This window comes from Delphinapterus leucas, chromosome 15 (genome assembly GCF_059928025.1).
Source record: "Delphinapterus leucas isolate spDelLeu-1000000601 "Yukka" chromosome 15, BTC_Dleu_Yukka2, whole genome shotgun sequence".
NCBI classification, from domain to species: domain Eukaryota; kingdom Metazoa; phylum Chordata; class Mammalia; order Artiodactyla; family Monodontidae; genus Delphinapterus; species Delphinapterus leucas.
In genome coordinates this window covers 35,833,976-35,857,362 of record NC_143143.1, presented here as the reverse complement: position 1 = coordinate 35,857,362, position 23,387 = coordinate 35,833,976, and the positions used below count along the sequence as shown (strand labels likewise).

The window sequence follows — 23,387 nt, the reverse complement described above, 5'->3', positions numbered from 1 at the left end:
TATTATACTGTATGTTTCTGTCTTGTGCACACTTTGCAATGGCATAAGTTTTGTTTGTTGGTTTTGGCCATGCTGCACGGCTTGTAGGATCTTAGTTCCCCAACCAGGGATTGAACCCAGGCCCACAGGCTGTGAAAGTGCTGAGTTTTAACAACTGGACCACCAGGGAAGTCCCTGGCATAGGTTTTTTTTGTTTTGTTTTTTGGTTTTTGGTTTTTTGCGGTACGCAGGCCTCTCACTGTTGTGGCCTCTCCCGCTGCGGAGCACAGGCTCCGGACGCACAGGCTCAGCGGCCATGGCTCATGGGCCCAGCCGCTCCGCGGCATGTGGGATCTTCCCAGACCGGGGCAAGAACCTGCGTCCCCTGCATTGGCAGGCGGACTCTCAACCACTGCGCCACCAGGGAAGCCCCCATAGGTTTTTTAAAAAAAATAATCTGAGGGCTTCCCTGGTGGCGCAGTGGTTGAGAGTCCGCCTGCTGATGCAGGGGACACGGGTTCGTGCCCAGGAGCGGCTGGGCCCATGAGCCATGGCCGCTGAGCCTGCGCGTCTGGAGCCTGTGCTCCACAACGGGAGAGGCCACAACAGTGAGAGGCCCGCGTACCGCATTAAAGAAAAAAAAAAAAAATCTGACAGGAGAGGGAGTTAATAGAAGTCAGCTTTGCACAGTGCACGTGCTTGGGGGTGACAGAGGTGTCCTAGAGGTGGCCAATGCAGGGATCTGGGCTGAAGCCACCAGCACCTCCCCCTCTGCCCCCCCCACACACACGCTGGGCTGCACCCTTGCTGCTCGCTTCCCACAGGAGGGCCTGCACCCTGGGAGCACACTCACATGAGAGCACATGTGATGTGACTATGCCTGGGGCACCCACCTCCCCCCGACAGACCCACCTGTGAACAAGACCCCTCTGTTTGAGCTGGGTCCCCTCAGCCAGGCACCCCGGCACAGCACCCCACAGGCCCACCTCCTGCCCCACCTGGAGGCTGGACCTTTACTGGCTGCTGGGAGGGGCTCAGGGGTGGCCCCTAGCCTCAACCACTCCTGACAGCCGGGGGGCAGCTGGGATGGTCCACTCAGGCTCCCTGGGGAGGGCTTTCCTGCCAGACCACCTGCTCTGCCCCATGGCCACAGGCACCGGCTCCCTGGCCCACTCACGGACGGTGACCAAGTGGCCTATGATTAGTCGACTGGGCGCTGGGTTCAGATGCAGATCGGGTTCACATACCAGCTCCATCTGGCTGGGAGCTTGAGCAGAAATCCCACTTTCCTGAGTCTGTTCACTCTCCTCTAAAATGGGGGAACTACTTCTTACCCCATTTTGCAGATGGGGAAACAGAGGCAGAGAGAAGGGACTTGGCACAGATTTTACAACTAAGCAGCGGGGCTGGGATTTGAGGCCGGGCAGTACACAGGCCTCCACCCTCTGCTCATCCACACACTTCTGGGCAGCAGCAGCCCCTGTTACCTCAGATGCCACTTCGCTGTCTGCCCACCTTGCGCCAGTCTAGGCCCAAGGTGTCTGCTTCAGACCTGGGATAGCTGAGGGCCCCCTGCACAGACCCAGACACACAGACACATGGCCCACCCTGCAGGGCGCCAGGGAAGCTTGGCCCAGGAGGAGGCAGGCGGGGAGACTAGGAGAGGCCTCGCAGGAGGTACAGTCTGGGCGCCTGCTTGGCCACTGCCAGAGGGAAAGCCAGTGCCCGCCACCACTGCCAGGCTGCCTGGGTGCTGGCATGGGCCTGTGAAAAATGCCAACCAGTCTGGGGCTTTGGGCCAGCTGACTCCGCTCAGGACTAGGGCCTGGCCCAGTTGGGCACCTCCGGCCCCTGCAATGCCACCACCCCGACCCCCAGCAAGGCCAGTCCCCTCAGCTTACCCCCAGCCCCGCCCTGGCAGGACAGCCTGAGAGCACATGGACCACTTAGAGTGGGTTGAGAGAGCCCCTGATGGAGCTAGGTCCTGGGCTACCTTTTGCCCCTAGGTGTGAGGGGACATGGCCCAGCCTCCGAATAGAGGAGCAACTTTGAGGCGCCAGAGCTGGGAGCCCAGGGCAAGGTGACAGCTGGGGTGTCGGAAGTGCAAGTTGGAGGCCCAAGGAGTGCATCGCCTAAAATGGCACAGCCCATGTCAGTAGGCTCCCTGCCAACTGCTCACAACAGCACCACCTGCCAGGGTGGGAATTTGGGGGAGGCCAGTTGAAGAGGAGGCCAGGCACCTGCGGGTCAGACATCTTCTGAACATGCAGCTGTGCTAAAGGCCCCTCAAGCCACCCCCTCAGCCCTCTACCTGGGCTGGGGTCCAGGCCCCAACTCCTGGCATTTCCCAGGCCTACCTCTCTGGGTCTCCTGTACTCGGCTCCCCACCAAGCCCCCTGCGCCCAGGCCCCACCTCCAGGCTCATCCGCCCACCTGAGGAATGGAGAGTGCTTACTAACCTCCAGGTACCCTTTTTGCACTCCTGCCCCCACCGCACCCTAAGCAGCTCCCCCTCCCCCAGATTCTGTCCCTAAAGTTAGAGTCAGTGCAGATGGAGCAGAGCAGGAGATGGAGGTGAAGCTGGGAGGGACTTGTGCAGCAGGTGGACCCTGGCTGAGCCTTCAAGAAACAGCAGGGACTCTTGGACAGGCTGAACATGGGGTGACCCATCCCTGTGTGTCACCATCCTTCATGGAAGGGAGGCTCAGGCCCACTTTTGCAAGCCCAGACTCAGTTGGGGGCAAAGGGCCGTCTCCTGGTGTGATCCTTGCGGTCTCCAGGGTTAGATGGGTTAATAGCCCAGCTCCTCTCGTGGACACGCCTGCCTGTGGGATACAGTGATACAGTCCTGATACAGTCTGCTACACTGTCCCCTGGCCACTTGCCTCTGTAATACTGTCTCCTTCCTGTAACATAGTAACTCATTCAGAGCCTCCCCAGCCAGCCACGCCCACATTTCTGGGCCTGGCTCACCCCCACCCCCACACCCAGCTGTGTTTAGGCTGGGCCTGGGGTGCCTGCCTGCCCTCGCCAGCTGCTGGGGGGAGCAGCTGAGCCCTCCAGGCCTGGCGCCAGGGCCCCAGTCCCTGACAGGGGTGGAGGAGCCTGAGGGGCTAGGTAGGGGCCTGTCCCGGCTGTCAGCACCCATGATGGATGAGGGGTGAGCAGGGAAGAGGCCTGAGGGGGTGGGCGGGGGCTGCCCCCTGGGGTCTGCCAGCCCAGCGGAGCCTCTGCTACTCACAGTGGGGGGAAGTGGGTGTGGGCCCCCACATAGCAGAGGTGTTTAAAGGCCCAAAACGTGGGTGTCCTCTCACTCTGCCCTCATCATGAGCACCTGGGCCTTCCCCTCCACCCTTTTCCTGCTCTGCTTGACTTCTGAAAGCCTGCAAGGCAAGGCGGTGAGAGCAGGCAGCAGGGCTGCTGGCGGGTCTGGGCAGCTGAAGTTGGGGCTTGGAGTGTAGGTAGAGCATTGGGCCAGATGCTGGGGCTCCAGAGAGAAGGAGGGGAGGGTCTGTGTATCTGGGCTGGGCAGGGCTTTGGGAGACTGGGGGATAGATGCCTGGGGTGCCTGCCCTGAGTCAGGGCCCCCCTTCCTCCCCTAGGGCTACCTCCATTGTCTCCTAGCCTGGGGAAAGGTAAGTGGATCCTCCAGGCTCTGGGGTCAAGGAAGAGGGCCTGGTCTTCCCCTCGCCGGGGTCTGGGAGCTCTCTGGGGGAGCACCCCAGATGTTCCCTGCTCTGGGATCCAGATCTGGGGCCCAGGAGAACACAGGGTCATCCGTGTCTTCCTGGCAGGTGACCTTGTTCACGTCAGCTCAAGTGTGAGAAACAGACAGCTCGCACCCTTGGAACTGAGTTGAGATGGGGCAGAATCTCAACCCTGGGTGTGAGAACATCAGGGCTGGAGGAAGGCCTAGAGTTGGTTTTGCGGGGTGGGGGTGGGGCAGATTGCGACAGGAAAGGGGAAGGACATTGCTGGCAGTGACATGAGGCAAAGGCGTGGAGGTAGGACAGGAAGGGAGGAGACAAGGCGAGTTGGGGCGGGGCCAGGGGTGGGGTGTCCGGAAGGGTCTTCCCTCCAGGGACCTGTGGGGCCCTACAGGTGGGAGAGGGGCTTCCTCCTGAGACCTGACACACCTAAGCTGCAGGAGAGACTTCGGGGCTGGCGGATGAGGATGGGATTTCCAGGAAGGGAGGAGTTCAAGTAAGAATGGAGGCCAGAAGTGCAACTGCCCCTGGAAGAGGGTACAGGGGGATCTGCTCCCAGGGGTATGGCCCAGACGCCTCCCTCCATGCCAGGGACTCTTCCACTTCTCCTGCCCCTGCCACCAGTCTGCTCACCCTCCAGTGACCCCAGGGCACCTGAGGCCCAGAGACGGAGGTGTGCTCTCTCACTTTGCAGGGAGCATCCAGATTCAGCTCTTTGCTGCCTCCTAAGTCACCCTCTCTTCCTGACCCCACAGGCTTAGGAGGCTTGAATGGCTATCCATCAGGTAAAGCTGGCTGAGGGGTGGCGGGCGGGGCAGCTCTGTGTCCTCGGAATAAGAGCAGGGCACCCAGCTCCTGGCCCCTCCTGCCCCCCAGGCTCAACTTCCCGTTTCCCCCACAGGCTATGGCCCCCCCAGTGGTCTAGGAGCAGGTAAGGCATGGGCAAATGGGATTTGGGTCTGGGGGAGACAGCCATCTCAGAAACACTTGAGGACCACACTGCTGCACTTTCCCCCCCACCCCAGCCCTGGGTGGAGAAGCCCGCCCACCACCCTTCCTGCAGGCCTTGTCCTTTCCCTCCTACACACCGCTCCCCTGCCCCAGGAATCCACCAAGGCGGTTCTGTTGTCTCACCATGTACACGCCCCGGGGGTACAACTCTTTCCTGTCCCTGCTTGTTCCCCGGTTGCCCACAGAACCCAACTCCAGGGCGGGCAAGCCCAGCTCACTGCGAGGCCCTGGGCCAGCTCAGAGCCAAAAGAAGGAAGGAAGGGGAGTGAGCTCCCAGGAGCCAGGGCCCCTCCTGCGTCCCCCACCCTTCTTGGGAAGAATGGACTGGAGCTGAGTTCCCACAGGCCCTGGCTCAGAATGGCTATGGGGTGGAGGGTGTCCTGGGTCTCTCACTGGCTCACTGGGTCTCCCCCAGGCTTCCGAGGGGGTGTTTAACCTCAGAAGCCAGGTGGGCCCTGCTTGGCCCTGGCTCTCTCTCTGTCTCCCCACCCTTCTCTCACACCCCTCACCTCTATCTCTTCTCCCAGGATTCCGCACTGGGCATGGGCTAGAAGCCCAGCCAGGTGAGTGGTGGGGCTGGGCATTGCCCATCCCCCTGCTCACTCCCAGGCCTCGGAGCAGAGGGCAGGATTTGTGAATGATTCCAGGGGGTGAAGGGACAGACAGAGAGCCTTCAAGTTTGCTGTTTCTGGTGGGGTCCAAGGGTCCTGCACCCTCACCCCAAACCCACCCAGTTCATGGCTTCCTCTCCCCACAGGTCCTCCAGCTCCCAATGGCTAGGGAACAGGTGGAGGTGGGGCCAGGATTCTAGGGGCACCCCTGACATGGGATCTCCTGAGACCCTCAGTTGACCCCCATCCCCCTCTCAGGCATTGGAGGGGTCGTGAAACCCCAGAAGTCCGGTGAGCCTCGCCCTACCTGTCTCTCCTCATCTCTCTGCCCCTCTCCCTTACCCTCTCCTGCCCTGTCTCCCCAGGTGTCTCTCCAGAGTTTAGGAATGGGAATGGGCTGGGAGTCAGGGCCTTCCCAGGTGCTGCCACCCAGCCAGGTGAGGAGGTTCCCGGAAAAAGATGGGTTTGGATATGAGGGGTGGGGAGGATACCACTGGGTCTTCCCTCAGGCTCCCTCAGGGCACAACTGGTGACTCACTGGAGGCAAAGGGAAGGACCAAAACTGTTCCAGTTGTCTGGTTTGGGGAATGGAGACCAAGGGCACCCCTGCTCCACCCCTACCTCAGCTGGGACCACAAATGCCCCCCACCTTAGCCCTCAGCTCATGGAACCCCAGGAAGAGGCTGGTTCCCTGGGGCGCCCTCATCTACTGCATCTCTCTCCCCAGGCTTTTGAAGGGGGGTGAAACCCCAAAGCCAGGTGAGACCTGCTCCATGACCGCCCCTCTGCCCACCTCTCCATCTACCTGCCCTTTGAAGCCCCAGCCCCTCCCCCCATCCTTCCCTCTGGCTCTGTCTCCCCAGGATATGGAAATGGGCTGGGAGCTGGTGACTTCCCAGGGCCTGGAGCCCAGGCAGGTGAGGGCACCTGGGGCACCACCCTGTGGTCCAGGGAGGGGGAAGGCGTGAACAGAGCTGGAATCAGGGAACCCGGAGAGAGTTGCGTTCTGGGGGGAGGGCAGGGGCTCAGCCTGGGAGGGGGCATGAAACCTCCGAAGTCAGGTGAGCCCTGCCCTGCCCATCTTGGCACTCTCCCCATCCATTTCTATCCTGGCCCTTTCTGCCTGCCCCAACCTGCCAGCCCACAGCCAACAGTGCCACCTCTGTGTCCCCAGGATTTGGGAGCAGAAATGGATTCAGCATTGGTGCTTTTCCAGCCAGGGGGCTGCAGGGAGGGGCAGGCAAGCGGGGTTCAGGGTCCTGGCCCACATTCTTAGGGGAGGGGCTGGTAGGGGTCAGTGTCAATCTCTCTGTCACTCCCCAGGGCTGGGAGGGGGCATAAGACCTCAGAAACCAGGTGCGGGGGAGCCCTCTCACCCTGTCCCCAGCCCTGCCACTCTGCCACCCTCCCAGGGACTGCTCCCTTCATTACCCGCTGCTGCCACTCCTCTGGCTTGAGCTGTGGTCTTGGGGAGGCTCTTCCAGACTTCCAGGCCCCTCTCTGGGCATGCTCCAGGGGAATAACTTTTGGGGGGCACAAAGGTTGTGGGGTGAGGACACCACAGGAGGTGTGAGCCCACCCAGCACTGGCTGGGCTCCAGCCTCCACCCTCCTTCTCTCCCTCCACAGGCCCCGCGGCTCAGAACGGCCAGGGACCAGGTAGGGGAGGGGTGGGGGGAGCTGGATGCACGTACTTGGGTTCGGGGTTCACAGGAGCTCTAGGCTCCCTCACCGAGTCTCCGTCTCTTTCTCAGGAATTGGAGGGAGCGTGAAACCTCAAAAGCCTGGTGAGCCCCACCCTGTCCCTATGTCCCTGTCCTCTGCCCCCCATCGTCCCTCCACCCCCACCCCTGCTCCCCTTACTCACTCCTGCTCTGTCTCCCCAGGACTCAGGAGCAGGAATGGGCTAGGAGCTGGGGCCTTCCCAGGAGTTGGAGCCCAGCCAGGTGAGGGCACCTGGGGTCCTAGAAAGGAGGGAGGGAGAGGGCAGAAACTTGATTTCTTGGGGGAGAATAAGGGCTGGGAGGGGTCCACATTGCATGTGGCTCAGTTCTTCTTTCCCCAGGCTTAGGAGGGGGCATGAAACCTCAGAAACCAGGTGAGACAGAGACCCTGCCCTTCCGTCCCACCATCTTAATTCTGTCCCTGTCCATCCCTGTCCTTGTTCCCATCCAAAGTCCTCCCCCAATCCACTGCTCACATATGGCTTTTCCTCTCCAGGACAGGGCATGGACCGTGGCCTGGGGGCCCAGCCAGGTGAGGGTGGCTAGGGCCCAGGCTGCTGGGGGAGGGAGAGATCACTGCTGGCCACCACTCTGGGCTCCTAACAGGGGGCCTCTTAGAGGCTCACTCATTCCACCAACTTTCCCAAGTGCCTGCCCGAGCCCGATCTTGGCTGCACACTGCACACAGAGCCGGTCAACCCTGACCTGGCTGCAGACCCGCTGGGCCCAGTGCCCAAGCCGGGACCCCCAGGTGCTCTTGCAGGCTGTGGTCAGGACTGGGGGACAATCCACCAGAGTTGTGGAAAGCCAGAGGACACAGCCCGAGGCTGGAGGCCTGGGGGGACTTGAACCTGGCAGTGGGACACACCTTTGTGGTTTTAAGCAGGGAGCAAAAGACCTTGTCTACCTGGAGTAGGCAGGGGTTGGAGAACTTGGGGAGGAGTCTGCTGGCGTTTCTGGGCGGGGGGCGGGGCTTGGGTCCTGGCATCCAGAGCGGGAGCAGGGAGGAGCGAGGATGTTAAGACCCCAGGAATCTTCTGGGCCAGAGGGATGGAGGAAGGCTGGATCTGGGATCCCATCTCTCAACCGCCTCAGTCTCCCCAGCCCTTTTCCTATCACAGGTCCCCCCAGTGAGCTCCCCACCCCTCTTGTGAACCTAGCTAGGTTGAATGGAGGGATGTTGAAGGGGAGGGCAGGGGTCTGGGTAGGCGGGGAGGCTGGGGCTCACTCTCACTTCAGTGCCATCCAGATTTCCTGTGTCGCACCCCCCCCCCCATAGGTCTCATAGCTCTAAATGGCTTTGGACCAGGTAGAGAGGGGACCAGGGCTGAGTTGGGGGGGGCGGAGACCCAAAGGTGGGGGTTTATGGAAAGGAAAACCCCAGAAGCTAGGTGAGCCATGCTCTGCTCTGTTGGGCTCTGTCTGTTATCTCTGCATCTGTGCTCCTGATCTCTCAGGAGTCCTGAGACTCCTGATCTCGCCTGAGTCCCTGATCTCTCCTCAGGCCTCTTGCTCTGTCTCCCCAGGGTTTGGGACAGGGAATGGAGCCCAGCCGGGTGCAACCCCAGAGCTCTAGGGGTGCAGGGCTCACCGAGGGGGTGGCTGATGCAGGGGTGGAGGTGCTGTCCCTAGCTCTGAGGGGACGGGGATCCGGGTGGACTCACTGGACAGTCTCCTTCTCTTCCGCAGGCCTCGGAGGACTGAAATCTCAGAAGCCAGGTGAGACCCGCCGTCCCATCTGGCATCACACAACAAATACTCCTTCAACAAACATCCCCAGGGCAGCCCAGCCAGGTGGGGTGGCAGGCCTTCCCGAGCCTGGGCAGCAGGAGGAGGCAGGCAGGAAAGAAGCGTGAATGTAACGGGGGCACATTCTGGGGAGGTGGAGGCAGAGGCGGGGGCCTGCTGGCCGTGCCCCACTGAAAATCTTGAGCTGGGGCATCTGAGAGAGAGAGGACCAGAGAGGGTACAGGCTCTGGAAATGGCTGGGGGCCAAGGAGGCGGGAGCTCATGCCCAGAGCAGAGCATGTGGTTGGTAAGGGGACGTCAAGGTGTCCACCTTCCTGGCTGGTTGGTGTGGGTGGTGGTGGTGACACCAACCAGACGGGACTCAGGCAGCTGGGATGGCGTTCAGGCTCCACAGGGAGGCTGGACCCCAGGAGGAGGCCGAGGGCCCGGCTGGGGGTGGGGTGGTGGGGGAGAGCTAAAGGACCTTTCTTTGTGCAGGGGCCTCAGAGAGGCTGTACCCAGAGCCCCTGTCTCCTGCCCCCAGGCCCTGCAGCTCAAAATGGCTATGTAGCAGGTAGGGGTGGGCCTGCCTGGAGATGCTAGGGAGGTCCAGGGATGGGGCCAGGAGCCCTAACCTGCCCCCTGTCTCTCCACCAGGCTTCGGAGCTAGTGTGAGACCCCAGAAGCCAAGTGAGCCTTGTCCGGGCATGTCTCTCCACCTCCCTGCAAACCCTAATCTCCCCTCCCCCTATTCACACACCCATCTCCATCTGTCCCCCCAGGATTTGGGAATAGCTACAGGCTGGGAGCCCAGCCAGGTGAGACTGGTGGGCTCTGGGGTGTGGTCCACATCTAGGCATTCTCTCCCATCTCCCAGGCCTTCAAGAGGCAGGACTGGTGAAGGATTAAGAGGGAGTCGGGGAGAGCCTCCAGGGTTCTGGCTTGGCTCTGTACGGGGGATCACAAATCCTTGCCTCTAACTTAGCCAGGGTCCCCAACCCCCTGCTCATCCCTCCATCCCTCACAGGCCCCCCAGCTCAGAACTGAGGGGTTGGGAGAAGCTGGAGGCTGGGCGAGGAGGAGAGAGGAGGGGGCGAGGTGGTCCCCACTCAGACTCTGTTCTGAGGGTCCTCTCCTGGGCTCCTTGGAGAGGGCAGAGTTGGTAATGTAATGCAGCAGAGGAGGCTCCAAGTTTTCTGGTCCCTAAACTGGGAGGAAAGGGAAGCCCAGTTTCTGGCCTCCTGTGTTCCTCAACCTCTCCCCACCCCCCCACCTCCTGCCCATGCCCACAGGGTCTGCGGTTCCCATGCTACGGACCAGGTACAGGAGTGGGTGCTGGGGGCAGATGCCAGGGTTCTGGAGGAGAGGCTCAGAGGGGGGTCATGGGTCCCTTACCTGCTCCCATCTCTTTCTTCTCCAGGCATTGCTGAGGCCATGAAGCCTCAGAAGCCAGGTAAACCCTCCCTTTCTCTCTTACCACCCTGTGATATTGTGATTTATAAGAAGAAATATGTATGTTTAATCTTCCTCACATTCCTGGCACTATGCTCCTGAAAGCGTTGGAATTTCCTGGAGAGAGAAGAGAGAGAGAGAGAGAGAAGGAGGGAGGGAGGGAGAGGGATATGTCTTTTGTTATGTTAATGAGGTGACTTTTGGAAAGCCCCTAGGTCATCTGAGGGTGGGGGCTGGTTGCCAGGAGAAGCAACCATGTGATTGGAAGGTTGGAACTTTCAGTCCCACTCCGTGACCTCCAGGGAGGGGAGAGGGGCTGGAGGTCAGTCACCACTGGTCAATGATTTAATCAATCATGCCTGAAGCCTCCATAAAGCCCCAAAAGAACAGGATTTGGAGAGCTTCTGGGCTGGTGAACACCTGGAAGTGCTGGGAGGGTGGCTCTTTGTGCCTTCCCACGTGCCTTGTCCCTTGCATCTCTTTTAACTGGCTGTTCCTGAGTTATATCCTTTTATAATAAATCGATTATCTAGTAAGTAAAATGTTTCCCTGAGTTCTGTGAGCCGCTCTAGCAAATTAATCAAACCCAAGGAGGAGGCGGTGGTGGGAATCTCTGATCTACAACCAGTTGGTCAGAAGCACAGGTGACAACTTAGACTGGAAATTGGTCCTTGAAATGTGGGGTGGGGGTGGGGGGAGAAGTCTGAGCCTTTGACCTGTGGGATCTGATGCTGTCTCCAGGTAGACAGTGTCGGACTTGAATTAAATTGTAGGACACCCAGATGGTGTCTGAGAATTGCTTGGTGGTGTTGGAAAAACCCCAGAATTGGACTTGGTGTCAGAATTGGACCCCCCACTTCTCTTACCCCCAGAAACTGTCTACTCCCCCTACTTTATTCTTCCTCATAACCCCCACTCTGTCTCCCCAGTTTATAGAAATGGGCTGGGAGTTGGAGCCTTCCCAGGTGAAGGGCCCCAGCCAGGTGAGGGGGGCAGGGTCAGGCCCTGCAGTTCTGGGAGGTGGGGAAGAGGGGGCACAGGGCGCACTGGGCAAAGAGGAAGAGAAGGGGCAGGGTGGGGTCCACCTGTCACTCAGCCTCTGTCTGTCTCTCCCCAGGCCTGGGAGGGGGCTTGAGCCCTCCGAAGCCAGGTGAGTCCATCCCTGCCTCCCTTCTGCCCCTTCTGAAGTCCCCCCCACCCAGCCCCTGCCCTCATGCCCACACTTCCTCCCAGGATACATGTCAGGGAATGGGCTGCAGCTCCCTCCAGGTGAGCTCAGTGGTGGCCTCAGTAGGGGAGACAGAGGGCTCCTTTCTGGGGAAGGGCTGGTCGGGTCTGAGGCAGCCTCTGTCTCTCCTGCAGGTCTGGGAGGGGGTTTGAAACCTCAGAAGCCAGATGAGCCAGAGCCCTCCCCATCCCTGTCCCGCACCTCCTCCTGCTGTCCTTCCAGAACCCCACTGCCCAATACTGTCCCTCACATCCCTGCTTTTCCTCTCCAGGATATGGCAATGGCAATGGGCTGGGGGCCCAGCCAGGTGAAGGGGCAGGGAACAGAGGGAAGTGGAGGGATATTGCTGGGAGGTGGAGGGCAAGGTGGGCAATAGCAGGAACCACATCAGGTGGCTGAGTCACCTTGTCCCCAGAGCAGATTGTGGCCCGTGGGAGCTGGGCTTTTTCTGGCCTGGCCACTCTCTCCCCTGGAAGGTGTGTCTGCCCTAGAAGCCACCACAGGCGGGTGGCTTGGCCATGTGGAGGCCAGGAGGGCAGCCTGGGGGCGGCACTGGCCTGGGCTCACTGCCCCCTCCCTTCCTCCCCATCTAGGTCCCTGCAGTGGTGGGGTCCCTCCGTGGCTTCTTGCCAGGCCTCCCACTCCAGGAATCCCTTCAGATAAAGCAGGTGGCTGGGGCCTGAAATCCCAGCCCCCTCCCCCAGTGCAGAACGGCAAGTTCCCAGGTCAGTGCGGATAAGGGACCTGAGGGGCCCTGGTGGGTACCTGGTCCCAGGAGGGGCTGGGCCTGGCTGGGCCACTCAGAATCCCCCAGGCCTGATCTCCAGCAAGTCAGTGAGGAAAAGCCTGAACTCTGGCCCTGAGACCCCACATGACCCCCAATATGACAGCTCCCCCAGCCCCTTCCCCCATGGCAGTCTGCGACATTCCACACCTGCCCCACCCTGGGCTCACTCCTGTCCCCTGGCTTTCCTTCTAGTACCTACTCCAGCCATCCAGTGGGGGCCGAAACCTCAAGAAGCAGGTGTGCATCTGCCTTCCCTGCCCCACCCCATGCCAGATCAGATCATTCCTCCATCTCCCTTGTTCCCTGGGTCATCTCAGGTGTTCAGGCACCTTAAGGCCAGGAAGTCCCTCTCTGAGTCTACCCTTGGTATCTCTTGCTGCTTTCATATCTCATTTCTTCTGGTTCCATTCCCTGTGGATGAGGAGAGTCCCTTCCTCCTCAGAGTCTGGAAGGTCCATACTGGGCCTCCAAGGAGTTTGGGAAAGTCTGGGTCCTCCCTGCTCATCTCCATTCCCCTCACAGGGTACCAGCCTCCGAATGGCTACAGACCAGGAGCAGAACTGGGTGAGGAGGCCCTTCGCCTGAGTTCTCCCTCCTCTCCCCTCCAACAGCGCAGGAAGCAGGGAGGCGAAACCGGCTATCTCTGACCCCTGTTTCCTCTCCCCCAGGCTTTGGTGGTGGCCTCAAGCCCCAGAAAGTCGGTGAGCCCCCGGGTCCCCATCTTGGGCATGAGCTATGTCTCCCTCACAGTGAGTGCTCCTTGTCTGTCTGTCAGTCTCTGTCCTTATCCACCCAGCGATTATGTACTATGCACTGGACCACAGTGGTGGCCAGAGCCAGGGGGATCCTGTCTCAGGTGAGGGCAGAGTGACAGACTCAGCAGGCAGAAAGGGAAGTGCCCAGAGGGAGGGAGGGACAGCTTCCAGAAGGTGGGCTCCACTGGGTTAGCTGGATGATGGTGGGGGATTGTGGGAGGTCCTCTCTAGGCTGCCTCTGAGTCAGTCTGTCTGTCTGTCCCTCCCTGTCCATGAGCAGGTCACCCTGGCCCCCTCCAATGCTGCCCCCACCCCATTCCAACCAGCCCCTCTCCCACCGCTGTCCTACAGGTTTTGGTTACAGGAATGGTGGTCTGGGAGCCGGGGTCTTCCCTGAGGCCCGTGCACAGCCAGGTGCCTGGGGCTGCTGGGTAGGGTGGGGTGGGGGTTTCTGGGCTCAGGGGCTGCTCCTGCCTCTGACCTTCCCTTTCTTCCTCCAGGGTTCCCTGGGACTGATGGCTTTTGGAATGGTGAGTTGGACCCAGGGGACACCGTGCAGCGGGTGGGGGAAGGGATGTCCAGGGGCGGGGCAGGAGTCAGCCGGGTCTCTTGCAGGGTATGAGAAGGCAGCAGTTGTGCGCCCCAATGTGGCTGCTCCAGCCCCTGGAGGAAATGGTAAGAAACGTTGGGGGAGCAGAGGGAACCCTAGCAAGGGTGGCGGGGACCAGGCCGAGTGGGTGAGGGACTCTGAGACCCTGGAAGGACTGGGGCATCCTGAATGTACAACTCCAGTGGGCAGGAGTCCCAAGCCGGCTCTCCTCCTTCAGGTCAGGCCGGGGCCCCGAGGGGCTCTCCCTGGCCCTCCCTCCAGCCCTGGAGGGCCAACTTGAGGCCTAGATATGGGGCCAGAGGTCAGGAGCCAGCCAGGTAATGGGGTGTGTGGGAACGGGTCATCAGGGGTCGGGTGGCTGTGGAGAACTGGGCTCTGGGCCCTGGGCCTAGCCGTACAGCCCACCTTATAGCCCTGCAGAGATGGAGGGAGGGCACTCCTGGTGGAGGGAGTAGCAGGGGGACAGGAGGGACTCAGTGTTCTCACCTCTGCCCCTCCCCCCAGGGCCCTATGGGCAGCTGAGGCCAGAGCTGGGCCCTGAGCCCTTAGGTGAGTGGGGGTCCTTTACCCCAGGGCCTGGGGTAAAGCTGGGGTGGGCAGGAGGACTGTGAAGTCCTCTGGCGACTGGGGTGCCCTGGCTTGTCTGTGTGCCTTAGGGGGCCCTGAGGTGAAGCGAGGCAGCAATGGCCTGATGGGAAATGGCTATGGAGGTGAGAGGGAATGCAGGGCCCCTGCCCCCACTCCCATGCCACCATCGTTGCCCCTCCAGGCTGCACTGGGGGACACCCCCAGCCCTCGGGGGGGACATATAGCCAGCTCTCAGGCTACCTGTGTGTGTCTGCTGGGTGACTGGCCTCAGAGCCCAGGGGAGGGAGAGGACTCATGTCCCCCAGGAGGTAAGGAGGGAGACAGGGCTCACCACGGCCCTGCTCTGCCTCTTCCCAGGCTGCTGCCCTCTTGGGAAATGCTGAGCTCCAGAGCAGATTTACTGCCCACTCTGAGCTCCTCTGTATCAGAGCCTGGTCTGCCTGGCGAGGCTGGCCAGACCCTTGGGCTTGGCCTCTGGCCTGGGGTCTCCTGTGGGCTGGAACTATCAATAAAGGCAATGTGCTTCCCTGTTTGCCTCTGTGGGCTGTGTGCAGGGGATCACTGGCTGGGTTGGGGGCCAGCTGGGGGCCCCTTATTCATTCCTTCAACAAACATCAACACAGCTGTGTGCCAGGGGCTGTGCTCCAGATGGGAGAGATGTGAGAACTCAGGCCTGCCCTTGGGGAAGGGGGCATCACGTGGTCACAATCTGGCGATGGAGCCATGTCCAAGTTAGGGGACTTGTGTGTCATTTGTGTTTTAATTTATAATTAACTTATTAAAATGATCCAACTAAAAATCTCATTTTCCTTAAGCCATTATACTTGCTTCCAGACCTCATTTTATTGATTGACCTTATAATTTGGATGTAAAACTCACTTCACATTCTTTGATTAGTACTCAATTAGATTATAAATTTGACAGATCAGCTTCTCCCTAAATATTTAGCATGTTTTACAAGCTTGATTAATTCAATTCCCTTAGACACTTCAAACAATTACACACATAATCTACTTGATCTCTTAACAGGGTGAGGGGGTGGCGTACGTGTGTACAAATCCAACTAGCAACTTCTTCCTAAGCACTTAAGGGGCTTTTGGAAATGAGCCCCTCTTGGAAATGAATAAATCAGACATTTAATATCTCAGATTACTGAACACTTTCAAACATTTTAAAAAGCCAGTTACTAATCCAATGTCAGTAATCAGTGCTACTGGATTGCTTCATTTTCTCATCCCGTGATTATAAGTTTAATCACCCAGAAATGTGGAAGCAAATTACTCTCCTAGGATGGGTCCAGAATGGAGGTTGCACAATTGGGGATTGATCTGCTGTTCTGAACTTTGACCAAGGGCTTGGCTAGTCCTGGAACCAGTCTCTTTGAGACTCTGTTCTGAGCTGTGCCTTCCCAAGCCTACACCTTTTGCAATCTGGTGAAGTTTTGTCTTAACTGAAGAATTCCAGCTGAATAGAGTTGATGGGATTTGGCACCCTATGAGGAACTCAGCTTGTCTTTCTGTGGCCTGATTTAGGATAACAAGTGTAGACCAAAATCTGACTGCAGTATGCACAAGGTTTTGGGTTGAACAACCTTGAGGAGGTTGTGTAAACATTATTGGAATTCCAGACTGATTTCTCTTAGCCTACCTCATTTAATTTGCTCTATTTGAGAATCATTATAGACTTTTGCTTTTTCACAGAAGTATTGATTCTTTAAAAATATAATCTTGGGCTTCCCTGGTGGTGCAGTGGTTGAGAGTCCGCCTGCCAATGCAGAGGACATGGGTTCAAGCCCTGTTCTGAAAGATCCCACATGCCGCGAGCAGCTAGACTCATGTGCCACAGCTGTTGAGCCTGTGCTCTGGAGCCTGTGAGCCACAACTGCTGAGCCCACATGCTGCAACTGCTGAAGCCCGCGCGCCTGGAGCCCGTGTTCCACAGCAAGAGAGACCACAGCGGTGGGAGGCCCGCGCACCACAACGAAGAGTGGCCCCTGCTCTCCACAGCTGGAGAGGGCCCGTGGACAGCAATGAAGACCCAACACAGCCAAAAATAAACTAAATAAGTAAATTTATTAAAAATAAATAAATCCTGGATGTCATTTATTTTTGTCATTTCTTTAAAAAAAAAAATCATCTTGTGTTTCTCTGACCTGAGGTGTGGAATAACCCACATCGTCTCTTTACTGGAGAACAGAATTAAGAGGAGCATTTGGGCACAGGGGCCACAGAGAAGATGGTCTCAGTGAGGGCAGTGGATGATATCCTTTCTAACCCACTGAGAAATGTTCTAATATATTTTTAAATTAATTTATTTTATTTTTGGCCGCACTGGGTATTCATTGTTGCATCCAGGCTTTCTCTAGTTGCAGCAAATGGGGGCTACTCTTTGTTGCGGTGCTCGGTGTCTCATTGTGGTGGCTTCTCTTGTTGCGGAGCAAGGGCTCTAGGCGCGTCAGCTTCAGTAATTGTGGGTAGTTGTGGCTTGCGTGCTCTAGAGAGCAGGCTCAGTAGTTGTGGTGCTCGGGCTTAGTTGCTCCGCGACATGTGGGATCTTCCTGGACCAGGGCTCTAACCCGTGTCCCCTATATGCACAGGTGGATTCTTAACCACTGTGCCACAAGGGAAGGCCTCTAATATTGTTTGTTTGTTTTTTTAATATATTTATTTATTTATTTTTGGCTGCATTGGGTCTTTGTTGCTGTGCATGGGCTTTCTCTAGTTGTGGCAAGCAGGGGCTACTCTTTGTTCCGGTGCACAGGCTTCTCATTGTGGTGGCTTCTCTTGTTGTGGAGCACAGGCTCTAGGCGCACGGGCTTCAGTAGTTGTGGTACACGGGCTCAGTAGTTGTGGCTCGCGGGCTCTAGAGAGCAGGCTCAGTAGCTGTGGCGCAGGGGCTTATTTGCTCCGTGGCATGTGGGATCTTCCCGCACCAGGGCTCGAACCCGTGTCTCCTGCATTGCCAGGCGGATTCTTAACCACTGTGCTACCAGGGAAGCCCTCTAATATGTTTTAATAAATATTTCTATATTCCAATTTTAAATAGATTGACCATTTCTCATTTTTTCCTGATTGTCACCCATCTGTGTTGTTTACAACCGTTCTTAACAACGTTAACACAAATGCTGCATGTCAAACTTTGCTTTTGAATTGATATCGTTTCATCTTTTCTGTAAGATCATTCATTGGGAATTTGCGTAGATCTTGACCTACACCAGGAGCATCATTCCAGAACCCCTAAGGGCAAACCCCCCCAAAAAAAGAGCTCCATACACTCTCCACATTGGCTGTCGTAGGGAGGGCGGGCGGGGCTGTAGAGGGGGCTGCGTGGCTAAATGGACCCTCAGGCCAGTTGGGGGCGCCCACTGCACACGCAGCGCCTGGCCTCAGGGATGGTGAGGGGTGGAGCCTGCGGCAACTCGGAATACTGTGATTGGCTGGAACTGAGGGAGGGGCGGGAAGAAGACGTTGACAGAGAGTGCTCCTGCCTCTGATTGGCTGCCAGTGACAGCTCGTGCCAGCCGGCGGGAGAAACGCACAGGTCGCCAGCGCATTGGCCTTTGATTGGGTGGAGCGCAGTGGCGCACGGCTCCGATTGGTTGGGTCTCTCGCAGGGCGGCGCGTGGCCACCTGCTGGAGAAACAAGGCCTCCGCGGGCTATGCGCGCTCGGCCCTGGCGCGGCGTTGGTGGCCAAGCTGGCGTCCCGGCTTCCTCGCTCCCGCTCGCATCCGCGGCTGGCCCGCGCCCGCGCCCACGCCCACTCGCGGTTAGGCCGGGCCCGCGCATCTCTATCCCTGACCCCACCGCCTGCTCCGTCCCTGCCGCACCCGCCGCTGCCCGGACTGCCGCCCGGCCTGAGCCCCGCGCCGCCGCCGCCGCCTCCCTCGGTGCTCGCGCTGGCCGAGCTGCCGCCGCTGCCCGCGCTCCCGCTGCGGCCCAAGCCGGTGGCGCCCTGGGGCCCCGGCGCCCACATGGCGCTGCCCGACCTGCCGCCCGAGGCCTGGTCTTCCGCGCCGCCCGCCGCCGCGCTCGCCCTGCAGGACCTGCCGCGCCTCCCCGCGCCCGCGCCACCGCCCTCGCATCTGCCGTTACCGCCTCTGCCCGAGACCGCGGTCGCCGCCACGCCAGGGCCCGTGGGCGCGCGCGGCCGCCCGCCACTCAACGCCGAGCCGCCCCCGCAGCCGCTGCCGCCGCTACCCGCGCGGCCCTCGCCTTTCAACCTGCAGGCGCCGCCTGCGCCGCTAGACCCCTGGCCGCTCGACCCCTGGCCGCTGCCCGCCTTTCCCCCGCCGCTGCCACTGCCGCCCCCGCCTCCGCACTTTTTCCTGTAGCCGCCGTGCTGAAGGCCCGGCCCTCCCCGCCCCGGAGGGGCTGCGGGCGGGTGAGTTGGCAGCCCTGCCTGGATTCAGAGGCTATGCCCCTCGCCGCCTTCCCCGCCGGCAGGTTCAGGGGCGTGGGTCGGAGCCCGGCTTGGGGAAGAAGGAGGGCGTGTCGGGAGCAGCCCAGCTTTGGGGGAGGAAGGAGCAAGTCTGAAAATAAGCTCGTTTGAAAATTGGGGCCATTTCTTCCATTTTTTCCTACTATCCTACAGGAAGCCTTTTGCCTGGTCATTTGAGAATGTAACTAATTCCTTGTAGTGATAAACTGGCTGGTGATCTGGGCAGGTGGGGCTGGGAGCCCACAGCACGCGGCTTGAGGAAATGAAAACAAAATTTAAAAATACTTTTACTAGAGTACGCAAAATGTCTCATTTTCCCTTGTACAGTAAAGGGTTTGGATGCCATCGCTAAGATCTTTCTCTGCTGAAGTTTGTATGGCTTCTTGGAAACTCAGAACCTGCCTTCCAAGTCTTAAGAAGTCAAACTTTCAGCTGAAATAGATCCTGGGGTCCCTTGGGCCTGGGCGCACGGGGAGAACAGCGGTGTTGATGGACAGTCGATACTGGGCCTTGGAACAAGAGTGTCACATGCAAGGGCTCTGAAGTCATCCCCAAGGGACAGGAAAGCTCCCAGGGTGAGTCATGAGAGGAAGCCCCTGTTCTCTCCCCATCCTTACTACCTCCCTTCACCACCACCCACCTGCCTTTCTCCCCAGCATGTACAACACAGAATAAAGTTCCCTTTGTTACTCAGGTGGCTTGGGCTCAAGTAACCAGGCAGACGTCCTATCTCAGTGGGCTCTTCTACAGCAGCTCAGGAGTGGTATCAGGAAGCCAAATTGACCTTGGGAGACCTCTGAGAGCCTGGGACCTGCCAGCAAGAAAGGCAGTGTATGAGTTTCCTGAGACTGCTGTAGCAAATCACCACAAACTGGGTGGCTTAAAACAGAAATTTAGTCTCTCTTGGTTCTAGAAGCCACAAGTCCAAAATCAAGGTGTCCCAGGGCCATACTCCCTCCCAAGGCTCTAGGGGAGGATCCTTCCTTGACTCTTGCAGCTTCTGGTGGCTCCAGGTGTTCTTGGTTTGTGGCTGCATCACTCCAATCTTTGCCTCCATCTTCATATGACCTTCTCCCTTGTAGCTGTGTCTCACATCTCCCTCTTGTTTTTCTCTTATGACACCTGTCATTGGATATAGGGCCCACCCTAAGTCCAGAATGCTCTCATCTTGAGATCCTTAAGTACACCTGCAAAGACCCTTTTTTCAAATAAGGCCACGCTGACACGTTCCAGGGCTTGGGACTGGACATAGTGTTGCGGGCCACCATCCAATCCATACAGGCAGTGTGCTCTCCCTTGTGGGGCTGGCCCACCTGCCACGCTGTCTTTCAGCTTCCCTAAAGCCTGTGTTAGGCCCTACCCCTTGCTGAATCTGAGCCTTGGGTGCCCTTGGAGTACTCACGCAGGATCCAAAGGCGCTAGTGCCTTGATAAAGCTCTCACTGGCACAGGAAAAAAAGTAGACTGACTTTCCCCTTTGCTGAATTGTGGCCGAGTTCGCATTCCTGCCAGCTTGCTGCTTCCTCTATGCTCTTTATGTCCTGTAGCCCTCCCCACTCTGAGCTGAGAATCAGACAGTAAACAGGAAGGACAAGACTGAATGTGGGCTCCTAAAGAAGACAGCACTCTCAGAGCTTCAGATGGCTAACTGCTGCTGGTTGTAAGCTGACAATTACGACTGATAATAAAGTTGTTACCCAGTCAATGGAGTCGGCCCCAGTTTACAAGTGAAACTGTCGTTGTGCTCTTGATGAAATACTCCCGTCCCAAGTTAATACCTACAATAATACCTAAGGTGTGCAGGGCACTTGCGGCCCAGCCAGTGCCTTTGGCAACCCTGGAGGTAAGCAGGGCAGGCTTCTCCCTCTGGTTTATAGCCAGGAGACACCCGAGATTAGGCAGACGTGACTTGCCCAGCAAGGTCCCGGGGTGGGGTTGACACCACGTCTGACCCCAGAGTTCACTGATCTGCGTGCTGCGAGTGGAGAGCACTCTTTGCTTTCTGAGACGGGGACATGGACACGGTGAAAGTGAACCTGGGTGGAGGGTGGCTTCCCGTGTAATCAGATACAGATGTTGTTCTGTGCAGAGACTTCCCCATGACGCAGGGAGCCTCGAGGAGTGGGAGGAGGAGGGGATGGCTGGCTCTGGAGGAAAGGACAGGATGCAGGGAGGATGGCTTGAGGGAAGCTCAACGTGGTGCGGGGTGGCCCGGCTGGGCTGCGGGCTGCATTGCCTTCGGGGAAAGAGGCACCAGGAGGCCCAGCTTACCCTCAGGAAGCTCAGCCAGCGTTGCTGGGCAAGGAGCCGGAGGCTTTGAAGTCAGTCTGGGGTTGCATCAGGCTTGTCCTGTTTCCCACGTGTTCTCTTGGCCAAGTTCCTTAGCTCTCTGAGCTTGCTCCCTTGTCTGTAAAATGGGGGCGTGAGTCCCTGAGAATTATTATGGGATGTCAGTGTTTCCTCTTTTCCTTTTGGTTCAGGAGCCAGGGGCTTTCTACCTGCAACTTCGGGGCCTCAGGTGCCTCCCCAGGGAAACGGGCAATGCAGCCTTTGGGGTTGTTGTGCAGCCCCCATAGCTACCTCCATACCCTTCCTGGCACCATGGTGGCCACAGTCAGTTCCCCTCTTTTGTCCTGTTCCCCTGTAAGGGGAGCGAGATGGACAATAGGATTGGAGTTAACCCCCTCCCACTTCACCTTCATCTAAGCTGAGCTGCAGTCTCTTCTGCCCACCTGAGCCTCCCACCCCTCCTCCCTCCCAGAGAGAACAAAGGTTAGTTTCGGTTCTGTCACTCCCTGAAGGGGTGAGGAGGACAAGCCCCCCTCCACTTCCTTGGTTTCCTCCCTCAGTGGTACAGCGGGGAAGGTTCTCCTCCCCCACCTCTTTCCCAGGAGGTGGCGGATGAGGTGGGGCTTCCTGCGGACTCGGTATAGTGTCATTGAGATGGTAACTACACAGTGGGGGTCCCGGCCTCTCCTGTCCATAGCTTTCCAGCCCGAGTCCCAGGCCCAGCCTAGGCCCCAACTTTAACCCTTTGGTTCCCAGATCCAGCTGAATCCAGGTTGACCAGAGGACCTAAGAGAGGGCCTGGGGCCTCCCAGCCGTGGCCTAAGGAGGGCTGAGAGCTGAGGGTGGGCAGTACATTCCTGCCCAGGTGCCCTGGGACTCTGACCTCTGCTGCCCATCCCCCCCCCACACACACAGTGTGCCTCTCCTAGTTCTCTGACAAATGTCCCCACATTTACTCTCCGTCTAGGCTGTGGAGGAGGCGCCTTATCAAGACGGGGAAAAGGGAGACAGGTGGGAGGAAGCTGAAGCTGCCCCGTGCCCGGAGGCAGGTCTGGCTGGGATTGGTTTCTGGGGGCGGCGGCGAGAGGGGTGTCTTCATCCTCTGACCGCCCACCTCCCGTGTGGCAGTGCAGGGGTAGAGTGTAGACATGTCGGGCCGAAGAGGAAATGGGATCTAAGAAGTTTAGGGTCCTCATTGTGCCATCTCTGGGCACCACGTTTACCTGGTGTGTAGTGCCCACACCAGGCCCCATCACGACGTTGGGGGGAGGGGGTTGGAGCTGCCCGTGGAACTGGTGGGCCCTTAAAGCAAGGCCCAATTGCAGGCTGACCAACTGTCCCCATCCCCCGCGACCCCCCTACAAAGGACTCAGTGCTCAAACCAAGAATGTACTAGGCAAATCAGGATGAGTTGGTGACCTAATGCCCAAGGCAGGAGGCAGACTCTCTCCAGGCCTGGGGAAGGAAAAGGCCCTGGGCTGAGGCTGACCAGGATGGGAGGCCTTTTGTGCAGTTCGGTGGGCCCTCCAGAGATCCGGGCTGGCTGCTGCTCCCTGACACCTGCCTGCCCAAACCTGTGTGACTGGATTCCTGGTGGCCCCAGAGGGAGCCCACTGAAGGCTTGCCTCTATTTGCCCTTCTTCTCAACCACCCACCTACCCCCATGAAATCTGAGGCCTGGGGGCGTGAGGGGGCACTAGATGAGCTGGACAACCTGCCCAGGGTTCCCCCTGCCCATCACAGCCAGCAGGGAGCTCTGGCCGTTTCCCAGCCAGCTAGCATCAGCACCCTCCTCCCGTCTTCAGGCCGGGGCCACCAGGTCAGCCCATACCAGTTGATCTCTGCCCCTCTCTGGGGAGGCACCCAGTGTGGAGAAAGCTCCAATCATTGGCGTCCGCCTATCAGACCCACTGGCTGGCACTGGCCTCAGTTGTTCCATTTTAGGGGGAGGGGTTCTTGTGCTTTTCTGGGGCACCCACCCCTTTGCAAATCTGATGAAGTTATAAACCTCTCTTCCAAAAAATTGCTAAAACCCATTCCCAGAAGCAATGCAGCCACTTGAAATTAGAATCCTTTATAAATGAAGCCCCACTGGGTAGGTGAGGAGGCACCTAGCACCCCTCCCCTCCCTCAGGGTCGTAGAGTGGTGCAGCGACCAGGTGTGCATTGGGGGGCCTCCCACCCCTGCCCCCACAGGCCAGGTGAGCTCCAGCTTCCTCAGGAGGAGGGCGGGTGGAGAGGCTCTCCCCCGGGGGTCCTCTCCACCACCCTGGAGAGTGGAATTTTCATCAGCCCCCAACTCCCTTTTCACACAGTAATCCTCAATTCTTAGCACCCAGGGAGGGCCTTGAAGGAGCTCATGGCCTGCCCCAAATGAGGGGCTCCTGTTTGTGCGCTTCTCAAAGGGACCTTTGACCCAAGGAGGCTAAGGACCTTGACCTTCCATGAACTGGCCCCGGGTTGGGGGCAGGATTTGAGCCAT

At 58.6% G+C, this 23,387-nt stretch overlaps 1 protein-coding gene across 38 annotated transcripts; it reads left to right on the top strand.

Annotated features, from left to right (window-relative positions):
• The first annotated feature begins 3,452 nt into the window (after nt 1-3,452).
• GREP1 (glycine rich extracellular protein 1) lies at nt 3,453-17,452 on the top strand. 38 transcript variants are annotated; one of them, XR_016387841.1, is made up of 26 exons: nt 3,624-4,471; nt 4,588-4,617; nt 5,455-6,067; nt 6,172-6,225; nt 6,937-6,966; nt 7,062-7,094; nt 7,194-7,253; nt 7,373-7,405; nt 7,528-7,563; nt 8,721-8,750; nt 9,417-9,577; nt 10,052-10,079; nt 10,180-10,212; nt 11,141-11,194; nt 11,329-11,361; nt 11,711-11,746; nt 12,033-12,164; nt 12,419-12,790; nt 12,895-12,975; nt 13,333-13,395; nt 13,482-13,511; nt 13,597-13,656; nt 13,809-13,908; nt 14,096-14,140; nt 14,248-14,301; nt 14,537-14,587. XR_016387841.1 is itself a non-coding variant. In XM_089896335.1 (26 exons), exons 3-25 carry the CDS (start codon nt 5,896-5,898, stop codon nt 14,130-14,132), a joined length of 1,335 nt encoding a protein of 444 aa, XP_089752461.1. In that variant the 5' UTR covers nt 3,624-4,471; nt 4,588-4,617; nt 5,455-5,895; the 3' UTR covers nt 14,133-14,140; nt 15,880-17,452. The 38 variants fall into 38 exon arrangements, 37 of the variants coding, with proteins under 37 accessions (XP_089752425.1, XP_089752461.1, XP_089752450.1 ...); XM_089896335.1 differs by lacking the exons at nt 14,248-14,301; nt 14,537-14,587 and adding an exon at nt 15,880-17,452 and having other exon boundaries at nt 12,419-12,463; nt 12,749-12,790; nt 12,895-12,927; XM_089896299.1 differs by lacking the exon at nt 13,809-13,908 and adding an exon at nt 3,453-3,614 and having other exon boundaries at nt 4,381-4,471; nt 14,248-15,872.
• The last annotated feature ends 5,935 nt before the right edge of the window (nt 17,453-23,387 follow it).